Source organism: Pelobates fuscus, chromosome 4 (genome assembly GCF_036172605.1).
Source record: "Pelobates fuscus isolate aPelFus1 chromosome 4, aPelFus1.pri, whole genome shotgun sequence".
Classification (NCBI taxonomy): Eukaryota; Metazoa; Chordata; class Amphibia; order Anura; family Pelobatidae; genus Pelobates; species Pelobates fuscus.
Genome location: NC_086320.1, coordinates 141823285 through 141850528, shown reverse-complemented (window position 1 = coordinate 141850528; position 27244 = coordinate 141823285). Strand labels below are relative to the sequence as shown.

Here is a 27244-nt window from a genome sequence, read left to right as displayed (position 1 = left end):
CAAAAATGTTTCTATTTTCAGGAAAAAATTGTTCAGTCAAATGAAATGTTCTCAAAGTTCTCCTTCACAAAGGACTTTCACTATACAAGGGAGCAGATAGATGAAGATCTGAACAAACAAACAAACATTCTCCAGTAGATAACCATGGGTGACTCATGCTCACTTTCAGGAATGGAAGTGCAAATCTAGACAACTATAACTTCTGACTGCAAAAGAGTGCAAATGAGGGACAGACAGAAAAATGCAGACAAGCATAAAGTAAGGACAAACATAGAAACATAGAAACATAGAATGTGACGGCAAATAAGAACCATTCGGCCCATCTAGTCTGCCCAATTTTCTAAATACTTTCATTAGTCTATGGCCTTGTCTTATACAGGGAGTGCAGAATTATTAGGCAAGTTGTATTTTTGAGGATTAATTTTATTATTGAACAACAACCATGTTCTCAATGAACCCAAAAAAACTCATTAATATCAAAGCTGAATATTTTTGGAAGTAGTTTTTAGTTTGTTTTTAGTTATAGCTATTTTAGGGGGATATCTGTGTGTGCAGGTGACTATTACTGTGCATAATTATTAGGCAACTTAACAAAAAACAAATATATACCCATTTCAATTATTTATTTTTACCAGTGAAACCAATATAACATCTCAACATTCACAAATATACATTTCTGACATTCAAAAACATAACAAAAACAAATCAGTGACCAATATAGCCACCTTTCTTTGCAAGGACACTCAAAAGCCTGCCATCCATGGATTCTGTCAGTGTTTTGATCTGTTCACCATCAACATTGCGGGCAGCACCAACCACAGCCTCCCAGACACTGTTCAGAGAGGTGTACTGTTTTCCCTCCTTGTAAATCTTACATTTGATGATGGACCACAGGTTCTCAATGGGGTTCAGATCAGGTGAACAAGGAGGCCATGTCATTAGATTTTCTTCTTTTATACCCTTTCTTGCCAGCCACGCTGTGGAGTACTTGGACGCGTGTGATGGAGCATTGTCCTGCATGAAAATCGTGTTTTTCTTGAAGGATGCAGACTTCTTCCTGTACCACTGCTTGAAGAAGGTGTCTTCCAGAAACTGGCAGTAGGACTGGGAGTTGAGCTTGACTCCATCCTCAACCCGAAAAGGCCCCACAAGCTCATCTTTGATGATACCAGCCCAAACCAGTACTCCACCTCCACCTTGCTGGCGTCTGAGTCGGACTGGAGCTCTCTGCCCTTTACCAATCCAGCCACGGGCCCATCCATCTGGCCCATCAAGACTCACTCTCATTTCATCAGTCCATAAAACCTTAGAAAAATCAGTCTTGAGATATTTCTTGGCCCAGTCTTGACGTTTCAGCTTGTGTGTCTTGTTCAGTGGTGGTCGTCTTTCAGCCTTTCTTACCTTGGCCATGTCTCTGAGTATTGCACACCTTGTGCTTTTGGGCACTCCAGTGATGTTGCAGCTCTGAAATATGGCCAAACTGGTGGCAAGTGGCATCTTGGCAGCTGCACGCTTGACTTTTCTCAGTTCATGGGCAGTTATTTTGCGCCTTGGTTTCTCCACACGCTTCTTGCGACCCTGTTGACTATTTTGAATGAAACGCTTGATTGTTCGATGATCACGCTTCAGAAGCTTTGCAATTTTAAGAGTGCTGCATCCCTCTGCAAGTTATCTCACTATTTTTGACTTTTCTGAGCCTGTCAAGTCCTTCTTTTGACCCATTTTGCCAAAGGAAAGGAAGTTGCCTAATAATTATGCACACCTGATATAGGGTGTTGATGTCATTAGACCACACCCCTTCTCATTACAGAGATGCACATCACCTAATATGCTTAATTGGTAGTAGGCTTTCGAGCCTATACAGCTTGGAGTAAGACAACATGCATAAAGAGGATGATGTGGTCAAAATACTCATTTGCCTAATAATTCTGCACTCCCTGTAGTTAGGATAGCCTTATGCCTATCCCACGCATGCTTAAACTCCTTTACTGTGTTAACCTCTACCACTTCAGCTGGAAGGCTATTCCATGCATCCACTACCCTCATAGAAACATAGTAATAGAAGAGAAGTAATAGAAGACAAGAAATATGGATGTGGAAATGAGGTTGCCAGAAGTACATGCCTGCGATGGGATTGGGGTAAGGGCAGCTGACAAATGAAGGGAGGCTTATAGACACAGGTGTGGCAGACAGCCAAGTGGTGACTTATTAATCTATAATGAGTAAGAAAGTACTAAAGGAGCAGATGGTGTGCACAGGTAAAGCTGATTAGAATTACGTATTAAAAGCCAGCAGGAATACAGAGCTTTTATAAGGTGTAGTAAAGGCTGTATCTTACAGAGCAAATGAGCTCAAAAGCATTTTCAGTCAGTAAAACATTTAAATGAAACTGATATAGCATAATATTATTATTTTAAAGAGACAATACATATAGCCTTATTTTGTGCAATATATTCCCTACAGTTCACTTGTAACAAGCAAGTAAAGCAGACTGACTTCTCATTTAAAACTACAAATAAAACACTCTCTAATATATCAACTTAATACATCAGCATATGATTAGTATATTTTATTTCAACAAAATCATGTTTAATAAACATAAAATAATTTATTTTTTTAAATGGTTGGCTGACCCCATAAGAACGGAGGCACTTGTACTATTTGAGCTATGTCTGTTCAACCAAAATGTATCTATTTCATATTAAGTGCACCCATATGTATTATATGTTGTTTTGTTCCTGAGAAACAGGGCTTGCATTTCACATCAAATATTTATATAGGAAACATAATTTAATATGAATAAAAAAATCTAAAAAGGTGTGAAAAAAAATCAGAAATGTTGTTGTTTTTATTAGTTTTGCATGGCATTTTAACTGTGAATGTCATAATACTGCTTACATGCTTTAACTGCAATAAAATGACATATTTGTGTTCAGTGATGTCTCACATGTACACCACCCCACATGCATAGGTTTTATGGGGTTTTGGAAAGATAGGGCCTTCCCCTGTTTAGTTTACACACATAAAAATTTGCCAGTTTGGTTTGTTGTGTCTATGTTGCATTTGAGACCGTATGGCAGCCCATGAATGAAAATGAACCCCATCATGACATACCATTTGCAAAAGTAGACAACCCAGGGTATTCAAAATGGGGTACGTCCAGTCTTTTTTAGTAGCCACTTAGTCACAAAAGTAAGTGTTCATATTTTTTTTTGTTGCTGCATTTTTCATTTTACTGCTCTAAAACACACTTGTATCAATGTTCAGTGATGTCTCACGAGTACAACAGTATCTCTCGTGTCCAGGGTTAAATATAAGGCATGTAAATTAAATTATCTGGCGTTTCTGCCTGGGTTGCAGGTTTCTAAAGCTGTAGTTAATAAATCACTTAATTATGTAAAAAGATTACATTATTATACATGTCAAATTTAAATATATATATATATACCTTAACTGCAATAAAATAACATATTTGTGTTCATTAATGTCTCACATGTAGACCACCCACATGTACAGGTTTTATTGGGGTTTACCCTATATATTAATACATTTTGCAGGATGGCATTTTCTAAAATATATTATATCTAAATGGTATGTACATATACATTTTCACATATACAATGTATTTCACATTTATTGATTAATATATTTAACAGTAATTATTGGACAGATTAATTGAGAAATCTACACACATAACCAACAATGCCATTGACCTTGATTTTTTTTTTTTTTACAACCTTTGCCCTGTCTCTAACTTCTCTAACACACCTTTCCCTCTTTCTAACCACCATCTTCTAACCTGCACTGTTAATATGTCCCTCACCCAACATATTACATCTTGTTTATCTCAGGCCTTTATAAACCTAAGCTGACTTGATTTACAAGTATACACGTAGAATCAAAATATTTATTATTTAACAACCCGTGCAGTACCCCTGCAAGCAGTGCTTTGGACTGCTATTGCGCAGAGCCGTCTTTAATTTGGCAAATATTTCCTTGGGCCTCCTGGACCCCTGCTTCCCCCACTCCTTGGCATGCAATCATAACCTCTACCCCAACGCAGTGAATTAACTAAAGTAGAGAGAGCCCTGGTGTGACAAAATGGCTTTTGTCACTGGGTTTGCATGTGACAAACTGCCCTGCCCCCCTGTCCCTTGGAGGAGCCGGATTGCTAGCCTCTTACCCAGGGATGCTGGCCTGTTAAGTTATGGGGTCTTAAGGCACTTGGGACAGAGCCCTCTGTCTCTGGATCACATCGTTCGCCTTACTTGCTTGGATTGTACATTTCCCCTGTTACATTCCTATGTGGGTTTGTGCAGTTTAACTTCCATTACAGCTGGACTAAGGCTCTTCGTACCGACGAACAAACTGCCGAAGGGCCGACCACCCGGTCTGCGGAGTGTGCTGCTTGTTAGCCACCCAGAAGCTGCGGTTAACCGCAGCTTAATTGTCAAATGCCTGGGTGGCCGGCGTTCGTTTGCCGAACACGTGGCTGCGGCCATTTTAAATCGCCAAATACTCAGCGGTAGTTTGTCGTCGACGCTCTGGAACTATTTTCGGACACTTATTTCGACGAACACCGCTGAAGCTCACCACCATCCATGACATTCGTTTAGTTAGGCACGAACCATATGCTTTCGGGATTTGCATAACAGACGAAGCAGACCGACCCCAGGTAGAGGAAATTATGGAACTCTTTTCGGGTACATTTGCACGGACAACTGGTGAACTTAAACTTTACTCGACGTTATTGAGAACTGTGTTCGTGGGATCTGAGCGCTATTCGCCTATAATATGCGCTCAGATCCAAGCTATCTGGGGGTATGTGGAATAGGGGGAATATGTTCGGTTAAATCTAAGTTATAGATTTTAATACAGTTTTGTAAAATATAAAAAGCACATGTTTATCTCTTCCTGGAGATAATTAGGTTCTTTGCAACCACTTAAGTTAATTATCTCCAGGATAGAGAGGAGGGGTTACACTGTTACTGTGGGTGTGTTTAATAATTGTACTGTACACTGATTGGTGCTGTATATTTTGTCACAGTTTTCCACAAGGTCCCCTGTGGGAGTTCCCTTGCTGGAAGGCCATCATAAAAGGGCTGAGTTTGGCCATCAATAAACAGATCGTTTTACCCCTTCATGAAGTCTCGACTCATGTTTGGGGGATTGGGAGCTTTAATCACTACTTCACTCTATTCAGCTTGGATTTCGGGAATCGCTACAGGGATCAGTGCTGCACGGATAGCAGGATCCTTTACACCCCCACTCCTTGGCATGCAATCATAACCTCTACCCCAACGCAGTGAATGAACTAAAGTAGAGAGAGCCCTGGTGTAATAATTTATTTTGGCCTTCCTATTGCAAGGGTGGCCAAAAGGTCGATCCCCATCTGTCGTGAAACTTCACCAATACTTTGAAAGCTGGGGCTCTCCACTTTACCCATGCTTGCATATAGCACTGAGCAGTGTTTGTGTGTTTGAATGTAAGCATGTATGGCACATGCTTGTGTGAATGTAGGGGTGTGTTTGTATGTTGTGTTGGCATTTGAATGTATGCATGCATTTATGTGTAGTGTTTGGTTTTTGAATGCAGGGGTGTATTTATATATCGTTTTGGTGTTTAACCCAGAGGTGTGTTTTGTATGTAGTGTTGAAGTTTGAATGCAGGGGTGTATGGAAATATACACATACACTGCCACACACACTGTGATACACACACACACACACACACATACACCGATACACACACACACACTGAAACACATGCAGATGCAGATACACAGACTGACACAGATACAGACAAAACAGGCCCTGACACCAAGGCCGGTGCAAGGATTTTTGGGTTCACAGACGAAGATGATTTTGGCGCACCCCCTCAATAAAGCATTTTCACATGTGTGCCTCTTAACCCCCTTTTGTTTCTTACACCCTCTTTTAAATGTGTTACTTCTTTATCCCCTATACCTTATTTTTCCCCATTGTGTGTCTCCTTCTCTCCCAGACCCTGTGTGTCTTTTACTCTTCCCAGCTCCTTTGTGTGTTTCTCTTTTCCCCCCAGCCCATTTGTCTCCCCTTAACATCTCTGTGTCTCTTTTTCTTCTTCTATAGACCCTCTATGTCTTTTTCATCCCAGCCTTTTTGTTTTTCCACTTCCAGGCCCTTCTATGTATCTCTTACATCCCCATCCCTATCTGTGTGTCTTTCCACCTCCTCATGTCCATCTGTGTGTCTTTCTCCCCATTCAGGCCCCCCTGTGTGCCACTCTGCCCTCCATGTCCCTTAGTGCCCCCCTTACCCGTCTCTTAGTGCCCCCCATTGCCTACAATGTTCCTCTTCCTTCTCTTTTAGTGGTAGCCCCCTACCCCAGTGTTCCTTTTCCCTTCCCTCCACTGTACCTTAGTTAACTCCCTTAATGTTCCTCTCTTCCCCCCCTAGTGTCCCTTAGTGCCCCTCTTTTCCCTCCCTTGGTCCCCCTCCCCGGTGTGTCTCCTACCTCCCTGTGTAGCGTGGCCGAGCTGCGAGGACTGTGATACGGGAGCTTCAGTTTCATGTACCTGGCCAGACTGACAGGAAGTGCTCTCTCAGTGAGCACTTCCTGTCAATCTGGCCAGGTACAGGAAACAGATCCTCCTGTATCCAGAATCCTCCTGTATACAGATATACACACTGACACATACACACACAGATACACAAATTGACAACATACAGATACACACACTGACAACATACAGATACACACAATGACAAAATACAGATACACACAATGAAAACACATATATACACATTGACACACATACACATACAGATACACAGACACATATACTGACGGACATACAGTCACGCACACACACAGACACATACACTGACTGACATACTGACACATACACGCACACTGACAGACACAATAACACGCAGACACACATGCAACTTTTACAGCCACCATCCAGTTTTCTACCTTCTGGGTACAAGAGGGTGTCTTCCTTGGGGTTCAGTGTACCGATTGAGGCAGTTGGGAGTTAGGCTCTGACGTTCCAGACTTGGCCTCCTGCTCACTGCCCTCTCCCCACCCCTCCCGCATGGCTCCAGTCTCTCTGGAAGGAAGTGATCGGCTGTCACTTCCTCCCACTGCCACCGATAAGATGGAAGCCCGGTCGCACTGATATAGGGCCAAAGTGCCCGACCATGCCCCTTCTGACAAATTCCCACCGAGTGGCACTAAGTGACCATCCAATGGGCCCCCTTACTGTGTGGGCCTGCTGCCTACAACCATTTCTTTTAGGATTTGCCATCCTAAAATACATTTTTGCGGGCAGCGGGCCTTAGGGGCAGCTGCTTTAAACATCCAGGGAAACTGGGCTTGGGGCAGCAACCCTAAAGATGGCTCTGTCAATTCAGCCATGTGATCGAAAAGTCATCATGATCACATGGTATGCGAGGGTCGGATTTGCTGCTGAGTTGTATACCGGCCGTGGGGTACTGCAGATCAGTATGGTGTTCTATGCCACTGTAATGGCTTTTAAGACTAGTTAGTGCACTAGCATTAAAGGGCTAAGGAACAAGAGAAGTGGATTAATACATTATTTGAATAACATGTAAACAAATAAAAACAAGTTATAAGAAATTAAACATCTGTATATTAGAGAGTATGGGATTGTATTTAAATATTCTTTAATTTGCTTCTAAGGTGTTTGCCATACTGCAGTGTAGTCCAATAATGACTGGCAAAATAAAATGTTATGAAAAACTAAATAGGGAACACTAACAAATGTGTTAGTTTATAACAAATATGTTCTATTGCTATAGTTAAGTGTTATTGTGCAGTATCATATTATAATTGATGTCACTAGTCTAAAGACATTTAACATTAGGTTTTTAAGATTTTCGTAACAATTTATATCACCATGTATTGCCTGATTTAGCTAAACCATTGATTAATCTCATGTTTTACAGCTTCCTGTAATTCTCTCTTCGTTATTGCAGTGTTTGCCAGAAACTGATAAAATGTTGTGGATCCATTAAAAGACATTTCTAATAATCATTCAAAATGAAATGTAACAAATGCTGATCTCGAAAGTCAAAGTCTAAGCACCTGGATTGATTCCAAAAGACCTTGTAATCTTTATTCAATATTCAATAAAAATACAGCTCAGCTAAAACACAGGGAGTAAAAAGAAAAGGACCCCACAAGGTATGCAAATGCATTTCAGTCCCTATGGACACTTCATCACACAACCCTTATGGCCTAACCTGGTAATATTTTAAGGGATATAGACTACAGATTACAAATGTCATTGGAACTGATCAAGGTGATTAGTATTTCCCTATCAGGGCCAGTGTTTGTTTAATGTCCATATTGCAGGTGGACAGGGCTGATGCAAGACTACTTTACCCCAAGGCAAGACCAGCTGCTTGCATCCCCTCCCCTCAAAAAACTAACTTTTCCAACTTTGTGTGTTTCTTTCTTCTCCCAGACCCTTTATGTGACTCTTTCTCCCCCAACTCCTTTGTTTGTCTCTTTTTCCCCTTCCTCAGCCTCGTCTCCCCCTAGCACATTAGTGGGTCTCTTCCTCCCATCAGCCCTTCTGTGTGTCTATTCCCCAAGCCCCTTTGTGTGTCTCTTTTTCTTCCCAGCCCCTCTTTCTCTTACCTGCAACACCTTTGTTGATATATTTCCCCCTAGCCCATTTTTGTGTCTCTCTTTTACCCCCAGTCCTCTATGTGTCTCTTTGTCCACCAGCCCTTCTGCGCACCTCTTACCCCCCAACCCTCTGTGTGTTAATCCCCACAGCCCTTTGTGTTCCTCTCTCCCCAGCCTTCTGTGTACCTCTCTCCATACCCATCCCTCTCTGTGCACCTCCATGTGTCTCATTTACCTCGCCAGGCCCCTCTATGTGTCCCCTCAACCCCCACTAGGCCCTTAATGTGTCTCCTTAACCCATCAGCCCCCCCCACATGTCTCCTTAACCACCAGATGTGGTCTTCTTAAACCCCCAACCCCTCCATGTGTCTCCATAATGCCCCAACACCAACATGTGTCTCAATAACCTTTCAAGCCCCTCCATATGTCTCCTTACCTTCCAAGCCCCCCTTAAGCCCAAATGTGTCTCATTGTGTCTTATTAACCCCTGGAGACACTCCTTAAACCCCTACACCCTTCATATGTCTCTTTAATCCTCCAGCCCCTCCGTGTGTCTCATTAACCCCAAGACCCTCCTTAACCCCCATGTGTCTTATTAACCCCCAGCCCTTCCATGTGTATTCTTAACCGTTCCAGTCCTTCCTTAACTCCTATGTGTCTATTTAACTCCCAGCCCCTCCATGCGTCTCATTAACCCCCCAGTCCCTCCATATATCTCCTTAACCCTCATTCACCTAGTCATTGTGGCAGCCATGCAGGAGGACATTTCTCAATGGATCCTTTTGGATGTGCTAATTTGTGAACTGACTGCATGGTAAGAGGTCCATCGTATAATACGCATGCTTACTATTACAAATGAACCATAAAGTTTCTGATATTTAAATACAATATGAAAAATGCCACGTGAATTCAAAGATGGTAAACTTTTATTATATCTTGAATAAATGTTATTGATATTATTATAACTGGAGTTGATTTTCTCTATATCATTTCCCTCTGAGAAACAAGATCAACCCTATCTGGATTGAAATTCATCCATTACACTCCTAAGCTGATACTCTTTCCAGTTATCCCAACAGGCTCAATAAAATGTGAGTGTAAATTCATGAGGATACTCATTGGATATCAATTATATGAATCATTGTGTTGCCCTATGAGTTTTTCTCTTTTCTTCTTCCTTTTGTGTATAAGAACATCATTACAAGAATCCATCTAAGGTAGTGATGTCGCGAACATAAAATTTTCGGTTCGCGAACGGCGAATGCAAACTTCCGCAAATGTTCGCGAACGGGCGAACCGGGCGAACCTCCATAGACTTCAATGGGCAGGCGAATTTTAAAACCCACAGGGACTCTTTCTGGCCACAATAGTGATGGAAAAGTTGTTTCAAGGGGACTAACACCTGGACTGTGGCATGCCGGAGGGGGATCCATGGCAAAACTCCCATGGAAAATTACATAGTTGATGCAGAGTCTGGTTTTAATCCATAAAGGGCATAAATCACTTAACATTCCTAAATTGTTTGGAATAACCTGCTTTAAAACATCAGGTATGATGTTGTATCGATCAGGTAGTGTAAGGGGTATGCCTGCTTCACAGTGACAGACCAAACTCCCCGTTTAACGCACCGCAAACAACTGCAAACAGTCCATTTGCACAACCGCAAACTCCCCATTTGCACAAGGTTGGATACCAAGCTAGCCATGTCCCGTTTCTTGTCCTCACTGATGTCATTGAAGGTCTCTTCCTCCACTCAGCCACGTACAACACCAAGGGTCCCTGAAAGGTGACAACAAACCCCCTGGGATGCCTGCTGTGTTTGGTCTTCCACCTCCTCAAAGCCACCTTCCTCCTCTGACTCCTCTTCTTCAGACTCCTCTCTCTGCGTTGTCTCTCTCTGCATTATTATAAGGTGTGTTAAGTAGTACTATTCCTATCAGTTTAATCCCTGTTACATCCCCTATCAGGGGACGTGTATATAAGGTATCGATTTTAGGAAGCGGGAAATGGAAAAACATGCTTGGTTGGTCCTCCTACTTCAAATTTGGGGCACTGCGCGTGCAATCTAATGTGCCACTAGATAGGAGTGGTGTGTTAAGTAGTACTATTCTTATCAGTTTAATCCCTGTTACGTCCCCTATCAGGGGACGTGTATATAAGGCATCGATTTTAGGAAGCGGGAGATGGAAAAACATGCTTGGTTGGTCCTCCTACTTCAAATTTGGGGCACTGCACGTGCAATCTAATGTGCCACTAGATAGGAGTGGTGTGTTAAGTAGTACTATTCTTATCAGTTTAATCCCTGTTACGTCCCCTATCAGGGGACGTGTATATAAGGCATCGATTTTAGGAAGCGGGAGATGGAAAAAGATGCTTGGTCGGTCCTCCTACTTAAAATTTGGGGCACTGCGCGTGCAATCTAATGTGCCACCAGATAGGAGTGGTGTGTTAAGTAGTACTATTCTTATCAGTTTAATCCCTGTTACGTCCCCTATCAGGGGACGTGTATATAAGGCATCGATTTTAGGAAGCGGGAGATGGAAAAACATGCTTGGTCGGTCCTCCTACTTCAAATTTGGGGCACTGCGCATGCAATCTAATGTGCCACCAGATAGGAGTGGTGTGTTAAGTAGTCCCCATCATAAGGCCTTTTTTAGTCGAATGTATCGCCCACTGTCAGTCCCTTCGGGATCCATCCCTCATTCATCTTAATAAAGGTGAGGTAATTTAGACTTTTTTGACCTAGGCTACTTCTCTTCTCAGTGACAATACCTCCTGCTGCACTGAAGGTCCTTTCTGACAGAACACTTGAAGCAGGGCAGGCCAGAAGTTCTATCGCAAATTGGGATAGCTCAGGCCACAGGTCAAGCCTGCACACCCAGTAGTCAAGGGGTTCATCGCTCCTCAGAGTGTCGATATCTTCAGTTAAGGTGAGGTAGTCTGCTACCTGTTGGTCGGGTTGTTCTCTGAGGGTGGACCCCGAAGAGCTGTGTGATGCGTAGGACTTAAAAAGCTCTGCATGTCCTCCAACAACAACACGTCTGTAAAGCGTCCTGTCCTTGCCAGCGTGGTCGTGGGAGGAGGAGGATTACTTTCACCTCTTCCCCTGTTAGATTCCCGTTGTGCTGTGACATCACCCTTATACGCTGTGTAAAGGATACTTTTGAATTGATTTTTGAACTGCTGCATCCTTTCCGACTTGCCGTAATTCGGAAACATTTCCGGCACTTTCTGCTTATACCAGGGGTCTAGTAGCGTGGACACCCAGTACAGGTCGTTCTCCTTCAGCCTTTTTATACGAGGGTCCCTCAACAGGCACGACAGCATGAAAGACCCCATTTGCACAAGGTTGGATGCCGAGCTACTTATGTCCTGTTTCTCGTCCTCAGTGATCTCTCTGAAGGTATGTTCTTCCCCCCAGCCACGTACAACACCACAGGTACCAGATAGGTGACAACGAGCACCCTGGGATGCCTGTTGTGGTTGGTCTTCCTCCTCCTCGTCAAAGCCACATTCCTCCTCTGACTCCTCTTCCTCACATCCTCTTCCAGCGTTGCCACAGGTCCAGCAAGCGATGCTGTTAAGGCTGTTTCTGGTGGTGATGGTGACCACAACTCTTCCTCTTCATGGCCTGATCAAGCACTCTTCGCAGGGCACGCTCCAGGAAGAAAACAAATGGTATGATGTCGCTGATGGGGCCTTCGGTGCGACTGACTAGGTTTGTCACCTCCTCAACCTGATGCATGAGCCTACAGGCATTGTGCATGAACGTCCAGTAACGTGGCAAAAAAATTCCCAGCTCCAACGGCTTTTTCTTGTTGGAGCTTGCGGTCGAACATTAGGAGTGTTGAATTCCAACGTGTCGGGCTGTCGCAAATCAAGCGCCTCACTGGCATGTTGTTTTGCCGCTGGATATTGGAAAAGTGCGCCATGGCCGTGTAGGAATGCCTGAAATGGCCACACACCTTCCTGGCCTGCTTAAGGATGTCCTGTAAGCCTGGGTACTTATGCATAAAGCGTTGTACGATCAGATTACACACATGTGCCATGCACGGCACATGTGTCAACTTGCCCAAATGCAATGCCGCCAACAAATTTCTTCCGTTGTCACAAACCACTTTGCCGATCTCCAGTTGGTGCAGAGTCCACCTGTGCATTCAGGGCAGACAGGAGTGCTTGTTCGGTGTGACTCTCTGCTTTCAGGCAAGTCAATCCCAAGACGGCATGACACTGCCGTATCCAGGATGTGGAACAGTACCTGGGGAGCTGGGGGGTGCCGTTGATGTGGAGCAAGAAGCAGCAGAATAGGACTCAGCCGAGGAGGTTATGGAAGAGGATGGAGTAGGAGGAGTAGAGGAGGTGGCAGCAGGCCTGCCTGCAATTCGTGGCGGTGTCACCAACTCCTCTGCAGAGTGAGTGGTGGCACTGGGCAGGCCCTGAAACGCACACTAGTGAAGGAAACTGATTGCTATTATATTACAGTCAAAAAAGTTTTGTTTTTTGTTAAATGCAAGCTATTGGGACACCAGTGAGTGAGTGGTGGCACTGGGCAAGTGGGCAACAGTATACGCTGTGAGCCTGACACACACGCTGGCAGACAACTAACTGCTAATCAATCTATTACAGTCAGGCTGGCAGGCAGGCAACTGCAATTACATTAAACAGAAAAAAAAAGCAGACTTATGTTCTAGCCCTAAAAAGGGCTTTTTGGGGTGCTGTCCTTACAGCAGAGATCAGATGAGTCCTTCAGGACTGTAGTGGACACTGAATACACTAGCCTAGCTATCAATTTCCCTATCAAATCAGCAGCAGCTACACTGTCCCTACTCTCACTAAGAATGCAGCTTCACAATGAATGTAAAATGGATGCTGTCCAGGAGGTGGGAGGGTCTGGGAGGGAGGGTCTGCTGCTGAATGGCTGGAATGTGTCTGCTGACTGTGAGGTAAAGGCCAGGGTCAAAGTTTACTCAATGATGGCGAATAGGGGGAGGACCGAACAGCGCATGTGTTCGCCATCTGTGGCGAACGCGAACAAGCGATGTTCGCCAGGAACTATTCGCCAGCGAACAGTTCGGGACTTCACTAATCTAGGGTATATCTATTTATTTTGTATTCTCCACCACTTAACTCAGATATATTACTAGTGTGGGTGAAATAGATTTTATACACACATATCTTATTACTTTGCGCTGATCACTTTATCTTTTGTTTTGTTGTATCTATAACCGGTGTGTATATAACAATTATTGACCATGCATAATCAAGATAAAAATGGTTGTGCTCTGTACAGTTAAATATTGAAACTATTGTCACCAGGTGACAAACCATTTTTTCGTTCCATTGTAATATGGTTCTGATAAACACGCTTTACTTTTCTATAACTTGTGTCATTTTCTATATAAAATTCAACATATAAAAATAACTGCCAGATGAAACAACAGCTTTCTCTTTAAGTCAGATGGCATGGTCTTGGGTACATCATGCCAAAACTTGAATATTTTACTGATCATGTGTATACAACATTTACAAAAAGCACATTTATTCCTAAATCACAGTTATTTAATCACTGGTATTAAATTTTGCCCAAGGGTTATTTCAGTATACAATAAAATCCATTTTCTTACATGAATAGCAGAGATAAAATGATAATGTGTGCACTTTCCTTTTTCTATTTCATTAGAGTTAATTATTATTATTTAACTAATGCGTTCTAAGAAATATTAAATACAAAATGTTGAAGTTATATAGTAATGTTTCTATTATGAAATGAACACTATAGTGTTAGGAATACAAAGCTGTAGTCCTAACGCTATAGTGTAACTCTGCCCACCCGCCTCCCCATTGCAATGAAAGGGTTTAAAACCCTTTAAAAAGTATCTGATTCCATCGCTGAGTCTCCATCGTCATTGGCTCCTTCCCTGCCTCCTCAGACATCATCGCAACAGGACCCTAATGCGCATGCAAAATGCCGGATGTCCTCATGCAATGCATGAGAATGACCAGCGTCGTTTCTCAGAGTTAAACTCAGCAAACAGCAGTTAGCACCTCAAGAGGCTATCTGGAAGACAGCCACTAGAGGCAGTCTTAATCTAGCAATGTAAACTTTGCAGTTTCTCTGAATCTACAATGTTTTACATTCCAGGTTTAAGGGGACAGGCTCACTGCACTCCCGTATGCCGTATCCAGGATGTGGAACAGTACCTGGGGAGCTGGGGGGTGCCGTTGATGTGGAGCAAGAAGCAGCAGAATAGGACTCAGCCGAGGAGGTTATGGAAGAGGATGGAGTAGGAGGAGTAGAGGAGGTGGCAGCAGGCCTGCCTGCAATTCGTGGCGGTGTCACCAACTCCTCTGCAGAGTGAGTGGTGGCACTGGGCAGGCCCTGAAACGCACACTAGTGAAGGAAACTGATTGCTATTATATTACAGTCAAAAAAGTTTTGTTTTTTGTTAAATGCAAGCTATTGGGACACCAGTGAGTGAGTGGTGGCACTGGGCAAGTGGGCAACAGTATACGCTGTGAGCCTGACACACACGCTGGCAGACAACTAACTGCTAATCAATCTATTACAGTCAGGCTGGCAGGCAGGCAACTGCAATTACATTAAACAGAAAAAAAAAGCAGACTTATGTTCTAGCCCTAAAAAGGGCTTTTTGGGGTGCTGTCCTTACAGCAGAGATCAGATGAGTCCTTCAGGACTGTAGTGGACACTGAATACACTAGCCTAGCTATCAATTTCCCTATCAAATCAGCAGCAGCTACACTGTCCCTACTCTCACTAAGAATGCAGCTTCACAATGAATGTAAAATGGATGCTGTCCAGGAGGTGGGAGGGTCTGGGAGGGAGGGTCTGCTGCTGAATGGCTGGAATGTGTCTGCTGACTGTGAGGTAAAGGCCAGGGTCAAAGTTTACTCAATGATGGCGAATAGGGGGAGGACCGAACAGCGCATGTGTTCGCCATCTGTGGCGAACGCGAACAAGCGATGTTCGCCAGGAACTATTCGCCAGCGAACAGTTCGGGACTTCACTAATCTAGGGTATATCTATTTATTTTGTATTCTCCACCACTTAACTCAGATATATTACTAGTGTGGGTGAAATAGATTTTATACACACATATCTTATTACTTTGCGCTGATCACTTTATCTTTTGTTTTGTTGTATCTATAACCGGTGTGTATATAACAATTATTGACCATGCATAATCAAGATAAAAATGGTTGTGCTCTGTACAGTTAAATATTGAAACTATTGTCACCAGGTGACAAACCATTTTTTCGTTCCATTGTAATATGGTTCTGATAAACACGCTTTACTTTTCTATAACTTGTGTCATTTTCTATATAAAATTCAACATATAAAAATAACTGCCAGATGAAACAACAGCTTTCTCTTTAAGTCAGATGGCATGGTCTTGGGTACATCATGCCAAAACTTGAATATTTTACTGATCATGTGTATACAACATTTACAAAAAGCACATTTATTCCTAAATCACAGTTATTTAATCACTGGTATTAAATTTTGCCCAAGGGTTATTTCAGTATACAATAAAATCCATTTTCTTACATGAATAGCAGAGATAAAATGATAATGTGTGCACTTTCCTTTTTCTATTTCATTAGAGTTAATTATTATTATTTAACTAATGCGTTCTAAGAAATATTAAATACAAAATGTTGAAGTTATATAGTAATGTTTCTATTATGAAATGAACACTATAGTGTTAGGAATACAAAGCTGTAGTCCTAACGCTATAGTGTAACTCTGCCCACCCGCCTCCCCATTGCAATGAAAGGGTTTAAAACCCTTTAAAAAGTATCTGATTCCATCGCTGAGTCTCCATCGTCATTGGCTCCTTCCCTGCCTCCTCAGACATCATCGCAACAGGACCCTAATGCGCATGCAAAATGCCGGATGTCCTCATGCAATGCATGAGAATGACCAGCGTCGTTTCTCAGAGTTAAACTCAGCAAACAGCAGTTAGCACCTCAAGAGGCTATCTGGAAGACAGCCACTAGAGGCAGTCTTAATCTAGCAATGTAAACTTTGCAGTTTCTCTGAATCTACAATGTTTTACATTCCAGGTTTAAGGGGACAGGCTCACTGCACTCAGACCACTTCAATGAGATGAAGTTGTCTGGTTGCCCATAGTGCCCCTTAAAACATTTTTTTTTTAATATATGTCTTCATTTCTGATTTGAGGGTGATGGGATAAGAGGCTCAGATACAATAGGAAAATATCTGGCTTCTGCGAACAAACTGCATGCAGCTTGATTACATCTATCATTTATATATTTTTATGTATATTATGAAATAAAATAAAGATTCTGGAAGTTTTTAAATAGAATTCATTTATATAAATGAATTTAGTAACTGCAGAGAAATTGAGAAAAAATGTATTGTACTATTAGGTCAATAAATAGAACATATTGCTGAACAGAAACTAAAATAAATAGTTTGCACGCTATGTAGGTGAAATTGCATAATTGAACTCAGTAAGCAATAAGAGTACTTTACATCTCTCCAAAGATGATTTACTGAACAATTCAACAAGTGTAGAAAGACTTAATGTTTCAACTCTCAATAAGTTTAATTTAATATCTCTGTAAGAGTCAGTTCTGTTCTATTCAATGAGAAAGAAAAAATAATTAAAAATCCCCAGATTCCAGAGCCTGGCTCATAATACTACATCTTTCCTTATTTAATTAGAGTAAAATCACATACGCACATATATTTTGTAGCAGTCAGGCAAGCATTTGGTTATTCATTGTGATATCCTGCTAGGGTACTGACCAGTGACCATTAGAAAAACAATCTGTTACCTATTGTACAGGCATATGTTTGGTGGCCCATGTTTGATCCACATTGAGATAATCAGAATGTTGATAACCAGAAAATATAAATATAATTTGCATGAAGCTGCTTAGGAAATTAGTGGATCTTATATAGAGAATAGCGTTCAAAGGGGAGTTGTCACTTCCTATGCTTTTAATATAATATTTACTTATCACCTAGTTTAACAAATATATAATTGGGGAGGGATTTACTAAGTTTAGTAATCCACACTTCTTTATTCTGCAACTGGTCATCTTCATCTCAGCTCCTCGTCAATCATTGTAGTACTTTTTTTTTTTTTTACATCTAGCAGTCAGCTTAGAGAAATCATGCAAAAAGGGGAGAAATGTAACAATGTTTCTTTTTACCCCTCCCCTTTTGCAATCTATGCACTGACTGTACCTGCACATGACAAAAAGTAGGTTAGCACAATTTATATAAGATTTTCAGTGTTTATTCAATTATATAATTTCCACAAAAGTAAAGGTCCCACTTTACATTAAAAGGATTCTATATTGTAAGCAATACAAAGTTGCCACAAGCGCATTAAGCCCTCCTCATTGGAAAGCATTGCTTCAGTACTTTACTATGGAGATTTTACTAATGCCGAGTGTGAGGACGTCCATCATCAGTTAGGCGACCAAAAGTCGCTTAACCATCAGGAAGTGCCTGTAGTGGCTGTCTAATTGACAGCCACTAGAGGCAGTCTTAGTCCTGCAATGTAATCATTGCAGTTTCTCAAAAAGGACTAAGAGGGACAGGGACACTGTACCCAGACCACTTCAATAAGCTGAAGTGCTCTAAGTTCCTATAGTGTCCCTGTAAATGTTGAATTCCCAATTGTCAGACATTATGAATAATATGGGTCACTCTTCTGTCATGTATCACACTTTGGAGGCAAAAACATTTTTTGGGTTGCTGTGTTACATACACAGTTGTTGTTTTCAATCCACTTTTCTCTGTAGATATAATTTTAGTCTACTGTTGATTTACTGCTATGATCAATAATGCCAGGTATATCACTAATAATGAGTCTAAATGTCTGATTCACTAATTGATTCACTGTCATTCATTGACTGAAAAAGTAAAATTGATAAAGTAGCACTAGTTCATTGAAGCCATCAACATAATACTAGCAAAACAGTGTATCTTGACCAATCCAATTGAGCATTTTAGCTAAGTAATAATAATGAAGCTATATACTATAAAAACTATAGTATAAAACAGTTAGTTACGATGAAAACATACTTTAATTAATAAAGGATATTTACAGCTGATATTACAACATAGAAATAATCCAGTAAAATTATGATTTTAAACACATTACAAAGGTTCATTTGCAAATGAGAAAGCTGAGGTTACATCGTACTTACATTCGAATAACCAGTATAATATTCTGGAAGACAAACAATATATATTATTGTGTTTACTATGTAATTGCTCATCTCATAGAAACACAATTTTCTTTTTGAGCAAAATTATATCATTTTTGCATGTTTTCTGTGTGACATGATAAGAATTTGTAAAATATTGAATGTTTACCCCTTAGTACACTGTTAACCAAAGTCTGATAATTAAGTATCTTAGTCAAAGCTTCAAAAATTACAGCAATATTTGTGCTTAGACTATTTAACACTCTGGTCATGAGCGTTATAATGGTCATTCCTTAATGTTCTTATCTATATGTTCTTATTTCTCAATAGTATGTAGTTGTTTTTTTACAAATAAAATTTAATGCTGCGCATATTAATTTGACATTAAATGGAAAGACGAATCTAATGATTGATTCTGACCATATTAATCTAGTCACTTAACAGTGAGTTGGGTGAGCTTACAACCATACTGATAAATATTTAAACTAAAATTGCCAAACTAGAACAAAATCTCTATTGCAGCATTTATTTTTATTTTTTTATATACAGGGTTATTCATTAAACTTTGAACAGTAGCAAATTAAATTTGAATGGCACAATTAAGGCTAAAATAACAGATTTAAAAGAATTCTCCAACTCAGTTATAATCACAGCTTGGCTATTTTAGTCTAATTTTTGTAATTTGGATCTCAATTCATGGTAATTTGTAGTTTAGTGAATAAAGCAAAGAGGATAAAGCCAACTCACAGATGAGTAGTATAACGAAATAAGGTTCTTGTAGCATAAAAGTTAAAATATAATCTATTCTTTATTGAAAAAATGCATAACAAATATAGCCCACCAAGATAATGCAAAAGTGTGGCAGTTGCAAATTACATGGACCACCTAATATCTTGTGTGCTTGATAACAGGAATGGATTTTTTTGGATCTACATGCCAACAGGGGTTAAAGTGGTTGCAGTTCCATGCAAACTTTCTTTGTTTGGGTTAGTCTATTTTCTAAGTTGAATGAATAACCCTGAATCACTACAGTTTTAACTTTAATTTTGCAAGTCGATTCCCAAGTTATTCACTGTTTAGCATGCAGACACCTTATTTAATATAAAAAAAGCCAGATCTGATAATACTCTTTATTGCGTAGAAATAACTCTATAAAGCTTAATTTAGAAAACTAATAAGACGTGCTGAAAGCATTACTTCATGAGCGTAAAAGAGAATAGCTTCATTCTCAGTACGTCATTGGATTAGTGACCACTTGACATTTGTCACTGTAAGACTATAAGAGTTTTATATAAATGACACCCAGTAAGATGCATTTTCCATTGTCGCACAGTTTTACTGGGAATTATTTGTAGGTAAGTATATTGAAGTAACCAATGATGTATTCTGTTGAAGGCAAAGAGCATCACATTTGCTTTTAGTGCATTTCAGCCTCTCACTAATGTATATACACTGTCTTCAAACTATACACCGCTATGAGTGGTGTTGGAGCTCCATGAATAGACTGCTATGATCATGATCATATTAATACTTATCATACTAATAGATATAATTTTCTGATATCATTTTTCATGAAAACGTCTGTTGTTTTGTATTTTTGTACAGTTTTAAAAGTGGACCATTCACCATGGAAACCAGTGAAATATGCCTATCCTGCAATTTAGTAGAGCTTAAGAACTGCAACATACAATGCAATGATCCTTTGTTTGGTATGATTATTTTAAGATTCTAGCATTTGGCAAAAATATTTGCAATAGTTATTACACCTTCTGCAAGTTGTAAGCTGTTCTACTAGAAATCTGCCTCAGTATTCTATTTGTATTTATTTTTTGCTTAGTATTGATTCACTGTGCTGTGTCTACAGCACTTGTTTGCCATGAAGTTAATTGGAAGATATAATAGATAAAGGTGTCCACTGGAGACATAAAGGGAATGTATCCAAGAAGTGATGCCCTGTAGCTGGGCTATCTTACTGTGTTCTGTACATTGGACATTCTGCTACTGTACCTACATAGCAACCAAGCGATGCCATGTGTTCTCTGATTTAGGGGTTAGTTTTAAGGAATCTAGGAAATGCATAATAGAGGCATTAACACTTGTAATTTGCTTTATAAGCTCATATTCTCATCCACCAGTGCTAACATAGAGATTAGGTGAACCAATTTGACTGGCCCCTATATTAGCTTTCTTATTAGAACCTTAGGAAGCATTAAAATATTTGTCTCTCATTTTAACTTAACAATACTTCAAAATCTCAATTTTAGATTAACAGATTTGCTTATTATTGTTTAATGGTGTTATCATATTTCTTTTGTTTGCCCTTCCCTTTTTTTCAATGTGACATATAGCTTTGATCCAAGGCTTAAAGCACAATATGTAATGTAGAAATGAATATACATTTATTTGATAGTTTTGACCATGTATCTATATTACAATGTATGTACTGTACTCTGATAACAAAAAAACCCCCCAAAACAAACAAACAAACAAACAAGAAATTATATTAAAAAAATAATTCAGTCTTTTTAGCGACTGGTTGCACTCAAACGACATGTAAGTGTTTTTGTAAAGTTAATCATGCCATACTCACAGTTCCTAAACTTATTCATCCTTATATTAGTTCAAAGAACATACAATTTTGGTGCCAAGATTTCGGAGGCTGCTATTTAACTCAGTTCTCAACCATGAAGAAAACCAGTGGGAATTTTAAATTGGTATTTACACACAATATTTTTAAAAGAATCAATACACAGGTATATGAATGACTGTAATATATACTATTATTAATATTATTACCTTAGCATAGCAGAAAGAGATGAGCAGCAAAGGGATTAGATAGCCAAAGACAAAGGTACATACTACGTATATCCTCTTCTGTCTGAGGTTTGGCCAGTACTCCCAGCAGAAGGTCTGGTTGTTGCTCCTATGGATGATACGTTGATTGTAGGCAACAGGAGAGGCCATGGCTATGGAGAGGATCCATATGAGGATAACTCCTAGGAGGGCATTCCTGGAGACACGGATGGAGGAGGACCTCCTGGAATGCACTATGGCCACATACCGGTCTACAGACATGGCAGAGAGGGTGAAGATGCTGACCAGCATGGACAGAGTAAAGAAGTAGTGAATGAACTTGCAGATGAATGCCCCCAGCACCCAGGTTGGCAAGACATAGACTGTGGACTGGAAGGGGATGCAGAAGAGCAGGTAAGCCAGGTCAGCGATGCTGAGGTTGAGGATGAAGATGTTGGTGGTGCTGCGGGACTTCCCCGGCTTGTTCCTAGCCAGCACAGTGATGACCAATGAGTTGCCCAAGACCCCTAGGGCGAATATGATGCCGAAAATGACCAGGACAATGATATTATCTACCCCAATGCCCAGGAGGGGTTTAACTAGAGTGGTGTTCCCCGAGGAGCCATTCAGCTCCAGTGACAGCTCACTGTGGTTACTGAACTCCAGAGCCTGATCCATCCTCAAGGTCTGGTGCTTGAGCTTCAGAGAACTTCAGAAGGTATTTTTTTTTTTTTTTTTTTTAAATGAGCAACTTGCTACAATGTAACGACTTATTGTACCGGTGCCTGGTGTATAGCCAAAGGAGGTACAGAAAGCGTCCTGTGTGCTGCAGGTCCAACAGGTGGAGAGAGGAAGCTAAAGCTCAGCGCACAGACAAGAAGTTAGTTGTGTCAGTGAGTGAGAGCTGGAACAGAAGGAGGTGGAGGGGGCGCTGCTGCTGCCACTCTGTGCTTGCGGATCATCTATGTGCTCTGCAGACGAACTCCCCACCTCTCTACTCTGGATCATGTCGGTGCTGAAGCAGCTGTATCCTGATTGCTCTGCCTGCTCGTCTATGTGCTCTGCCTCTCCCTCCCCACCTCTCTACTCTGGCTGTCAGGGCTGCAGAAGCTCTGTATTGTTGCTCAGCCTGTTCAGTATGTGCTCAGTCTCTCACTCCCCACCTCTCTCCTCCAGTTTAAACACTGCATTAGATCTAACTCGTCCTTATTTGTGTCAAAATACACCTGTAGCCACCTGTAGTAAGCTCAGTCAGTATAGGTACATGGATAAAGACAGATAGTTTTAAGCTCCTTTGAGAAGGGTCCTCGTCCACTTATATAAATACCAATAATAATAATATTCTGCTACACTGGTTTCTGATCATTTGACAGATACAATGAACAGATTGACATTCTATTAAAAAGCTATATGGAATAAACAGATAAATATTTAAATTCTTGGTCATTTCTGATATCTTGCATCCCAGTTAATCAATGCCCCCCATTCCTCCCTAACTTTGGCAAATTAGTGAGGAAATAGTTTTCAGCAAATATTCCTTGTTTTCCTCCTCCAATTCCAGTCTGATTCTCTCACGTCGTTGAAAGGGTTTATTCACTTAATGCTAAAGTACGTCAGGATGGCTACATGAGAATGGTTAATTACATAAATATTGCACAATGACTATATGTTGACACAAAAAAGGGTTATCCACTAAACAGTGATTTTATTTCTATGGCGACAGGATAAGGATTTACCAACTAAACAAAACAACAAAATTGTGCGATGGCATGAAAAGAGTTAATCCATTAAACAGGCATTATGTGTGTAGGTAAATAATGTATTAAGGTATAACGCACAAGATTTATTTACAAAAATTGACATGAAGTGGATTTAGTTACTAAACAGTGGAATTAGGCAAGTTTCAAAATAATATACTATTGGCAGTCTTGAAGACGTGCACAGCAGATTGCGTTAGATTGTGAATGCTGTCTAAATGTTTCTTAAATATATATATAAAAACAAAAAAATGAGCTACAAAATAGTATACAGCGTTTTTTGTGATACAGAGATAGTCATACTTTTTTTTTTCTTCTTTTAGAGCTGCATCGGGGAAGTTTGTGCCAAGCAGGGAGTTTAACTCTGACAGGCATAACAGGATGCTGTAACTGGGCCTTGTTGCAGCTCACTGGGGTGTGTGAAGAGCGTCAGGATCCAACTGCTACTCACAGTGCTCTAGACCAGTGGTTCCCAACCTATTCCTCAAGTTCCCCCTACCAGTCCAGCATTTAGGGATTACCCTGTTGTTTCTAAAGTGTTTTTTTTTTCTTTTCTAAAAATCCCTAAACACAACTAGGTAATCCCTAAATCCTGGACTGTTAGGGGGTACTTGAGGATTGGGTTGGGAACCACTGCTCTAAACTCATGGCCACCAAGATTTGGTGTGACGCCATACCTGGTAGCCAACACACTATAAAGGGCAGAGTGAGCATGGGACAGGCTGCTGCAGGTAATCTGTACCGTGTGTGGGTGTCAGAGAATATGTAGTTTTTTGTGTATGGGTCAGTGTGTGCCAGTGTGTTTGTGTATGTGTCAGTGTATATTGTTAATGTGCAGTGTGTTTGTGTATGGGTCAGTGTTAATATGCAGTGTGTGTATGGGTCAGTGTTAGTGAGTGCCAGTGTGCAGTGTGTATGCTTCTGTACAGGTCAATGTGTTAATGTATGAGTCGTTGTTTTTGTGTATGGATCCATTTTAGTCCCTTGGATAAGTAGATTGAAAAAGAAAAATCTGTACACCTGTATGTATCTATAAAGCAGTTTGTGTGTCTGTGTGTGTATGTATTAGGCAGTGTGCGAGTGTATGTGTTAGGCAGTGTGAGTATGAGACAGTATGAGTCTGTTGTTGTATGCATTACATGTTTGTAATAATCATATTTTAATGTACTAATTATGCAGTTTGTGAGTATGTGTATATAAAGCAGTTTGTGTGTGTATGTATTAGGCAGTGTATGTGAGTATAAGGCAGTTTGTATATGTATTAGAAAGAGTTTGCGAGTATGAGACAGTTTTTATGTTTTGGTTTATGTATGTATTGGGAGGTTTCTGTGTGTGTATTAGGCAGCTTGTGTGCATGTATGTATAAGGCACTTTCTATGTGTGTATGTAATTGGCAGTGCACCTGTGTGTATGTATGTATGTATGTATGTATGTATTTATTATGCAGTGTGTGTTTATATGTATAAGGCAGTTCTTTGTGGGTGTGTGTATGCATAAGACAGTTTGCTACTAGAGAAGAAAACTCCACACACATCCAGTATTTCAGCTTGCTGAAGTGCTTTATATGTCTGGAGTTTGTCATTTTCAGTTTATAAAAGCGGTGATTTCAATAGAAATCAGACCGTTTATAATCGGGGTAAAAAATACCTCCCTCTCTGTCACACAGCTAGTAAGGTTATATATGGATAAATACTTGCAAAAACATAACATATCATTTCTAATTAGTGGGGTAATAGCTGCTTGATCCAAGGAAACATCTGACTGCTATTTTGGGGTCAAGAAGGAATTTTTCCTAGTTTGTTGCAAAATTGGAAGCACTTCAGCCTGGGTTTTTTGCCTTCTTTTGGATCAATAGCAAAAACATATGTGAGGAAGGCTGAACTTGATGGGTGCAAGTCTCTTTTCAGCTATGTAACTATGTAACTATGTAAAGGTTATCTTTCACTTTCTTTAGCACCACAGCGCTAACAAAAGAGGCAGACGTGCTGTACCAGAGTGCAATGGGAAACATAGTAAAGCTGTGATTGAATGTGCATGTGCACAACTGCGACCCCACATGAGACGCCTCTGATTGGAGGACATGCAGAAAAAATCATATTTTCTATTGGGGTATATCTACTAAATGTAAAAGGACATCTGTGGAATGTTTCCTTTTGGAGTTTAGTGCTGAAAAATAGATCTTTTCCCAGGGTGGCAGAATTCCTTGCACCGGCCTTGTGCCTGGGCTTTCTTGCAACACCCCTTACAAACAGCTGTGTGCAGCATCATAGTAAACCAAAAATGTTCTCAGTTCTCTACAATAAACTGTTTAGTGTATAAACATCATAGCACCAGCTTACCAACAGTCCTGATTTCGGTGAAGCAGTCTCAATATCAGGGTCCTGTCTGGCCATCCAGAATTTGTTTCCTGGTGTCTCCTGATGCAGCCTGTGCTTGGACAGCACAACACGAACTAGCTGTCTCTGTCTGTATATTTTCACCACATATTCAACATATCAAAATCATTGATCCAGTGATGGAAAACAAGTTATTATAGAAATGCTATGTAAAGTTCATTCAGAAATTATTCAAACCTCTTAATTTTTGTCACATTTTTGCTGTTGCAGCCTTATAATACAACTATTTACATTTTTTTTGTACACTCAATTATGAACCAAAAACTTTTTTTTTTGAATTTTGAAAATATGGTAAATTTATTTAAAAGAAAACACTGAAATATCAACATATCACATTAACATAAGTATTCAGACGTGGAGCAGATCCAGAATCCAATATAGATGTATATATTATATTATGCAAATTAATGTCAAATGTACTCTTAATTGTAGCAAATTGAAATGAAATCAAACACAACTGATTTAGAGAAATTATTTATAACAGGAATGTCTTCTGAAAATGTCACTGCCATTGAAGTCCTTCTCCATTACCATTGTTGTGAGAATGTTCAAGCTATGCAATTTGCACATATTTGCATTGGTCATTCGTATGTCTCGCCATACGTTGAATGATGTGTAAAGACTAGCTGTTGTGGTGATTAAAGTATGTTGGGTATTCTGCCCACCCAACAGGAGTGTTGTTTTTATTTGGGTGCATGATGAAAGCTCAATCACGTGGGCCTGTGAGCCAAAAGTGTCTTTGTAAAGATGATGTCAGGAGCTCTCAGAGGAATTGATTTTGAGTGCAGCTAGAATAGGTGATAACTGCGTGTTTGGACAAATATTTACCCTGAAGGATCATGGTGGTCTCTGGTGCCAGTAGAGAAAGGACACACAATGCAGTTGAATAGGTCTGGATCCCAAGCTGGAGACCAGTCTAATATGTTCCTGTTACATTTTCCAATTTGCCTGTAGGCACAGCTTCAATATTTTAGCCCTAATTTTGCATTTCTTTCTGTCATTTGCTAATATTTAGTGGGAATTTTCATTGCTCGATAAATGGACACTATAGTCACGAGATCAACTTCAGCTTCATGTAGTTGTTCTGGTGAGTAGAATCAGTCTCTGCAAGCATTTTCATCTAAACACTGTCTTTCAGAAAAAATACAGTGTTTACATTACTGTAAGTCACTCACGCCACTGATGTTCATTTTCTCTACAATCTGCATAAAGATGCTGAAAGTTCCTTATAAAGTGTCATGGTTCTCACCGTGATATCCAGATGCAGTTGCCCCAGAAGTGCCCAACAGGGAATTTGAACTGTGGCCCTCGTGTGTCCTGAACATGCTGTCTTGCCTCTGAACCACACTTCAGCTCATGTTTCAGCTTAAAGTTGAACCTTTCCTTGTTTCCAGCACCAGGGGGCTGGACCTTACCAGTGGCTCCACCTGAGGCAGATTGATCATTACT

The 27244-nt window shown here is 40.5% G+C and overlaps 1 protein-coding gene across 1 annotated transcript in view; it reads right to left on the bottom strand.

Moving 5' to 3' along the window:
* GALR1 (galanin receptor 1) overlaps positions 1-22718 on the bottom strand; it is a 305782-nt gene extending 283064 nt beyond the window's left edge. The window contains exon 1 of the mRNA XM_063451639.1: positions 21646-22718. Within this exon, the coding sequence (XP_063307709.1) occupies positions 21646-22320 (675 nt within the window). The 5' untranslated portion in view covers positions 22321-22718. The remainder of the gene's footprint in view (positions 1-21645) is intronic.
* Between the last annotated feature and the right edge of the window lie 4526 nt (positions 22719-27244).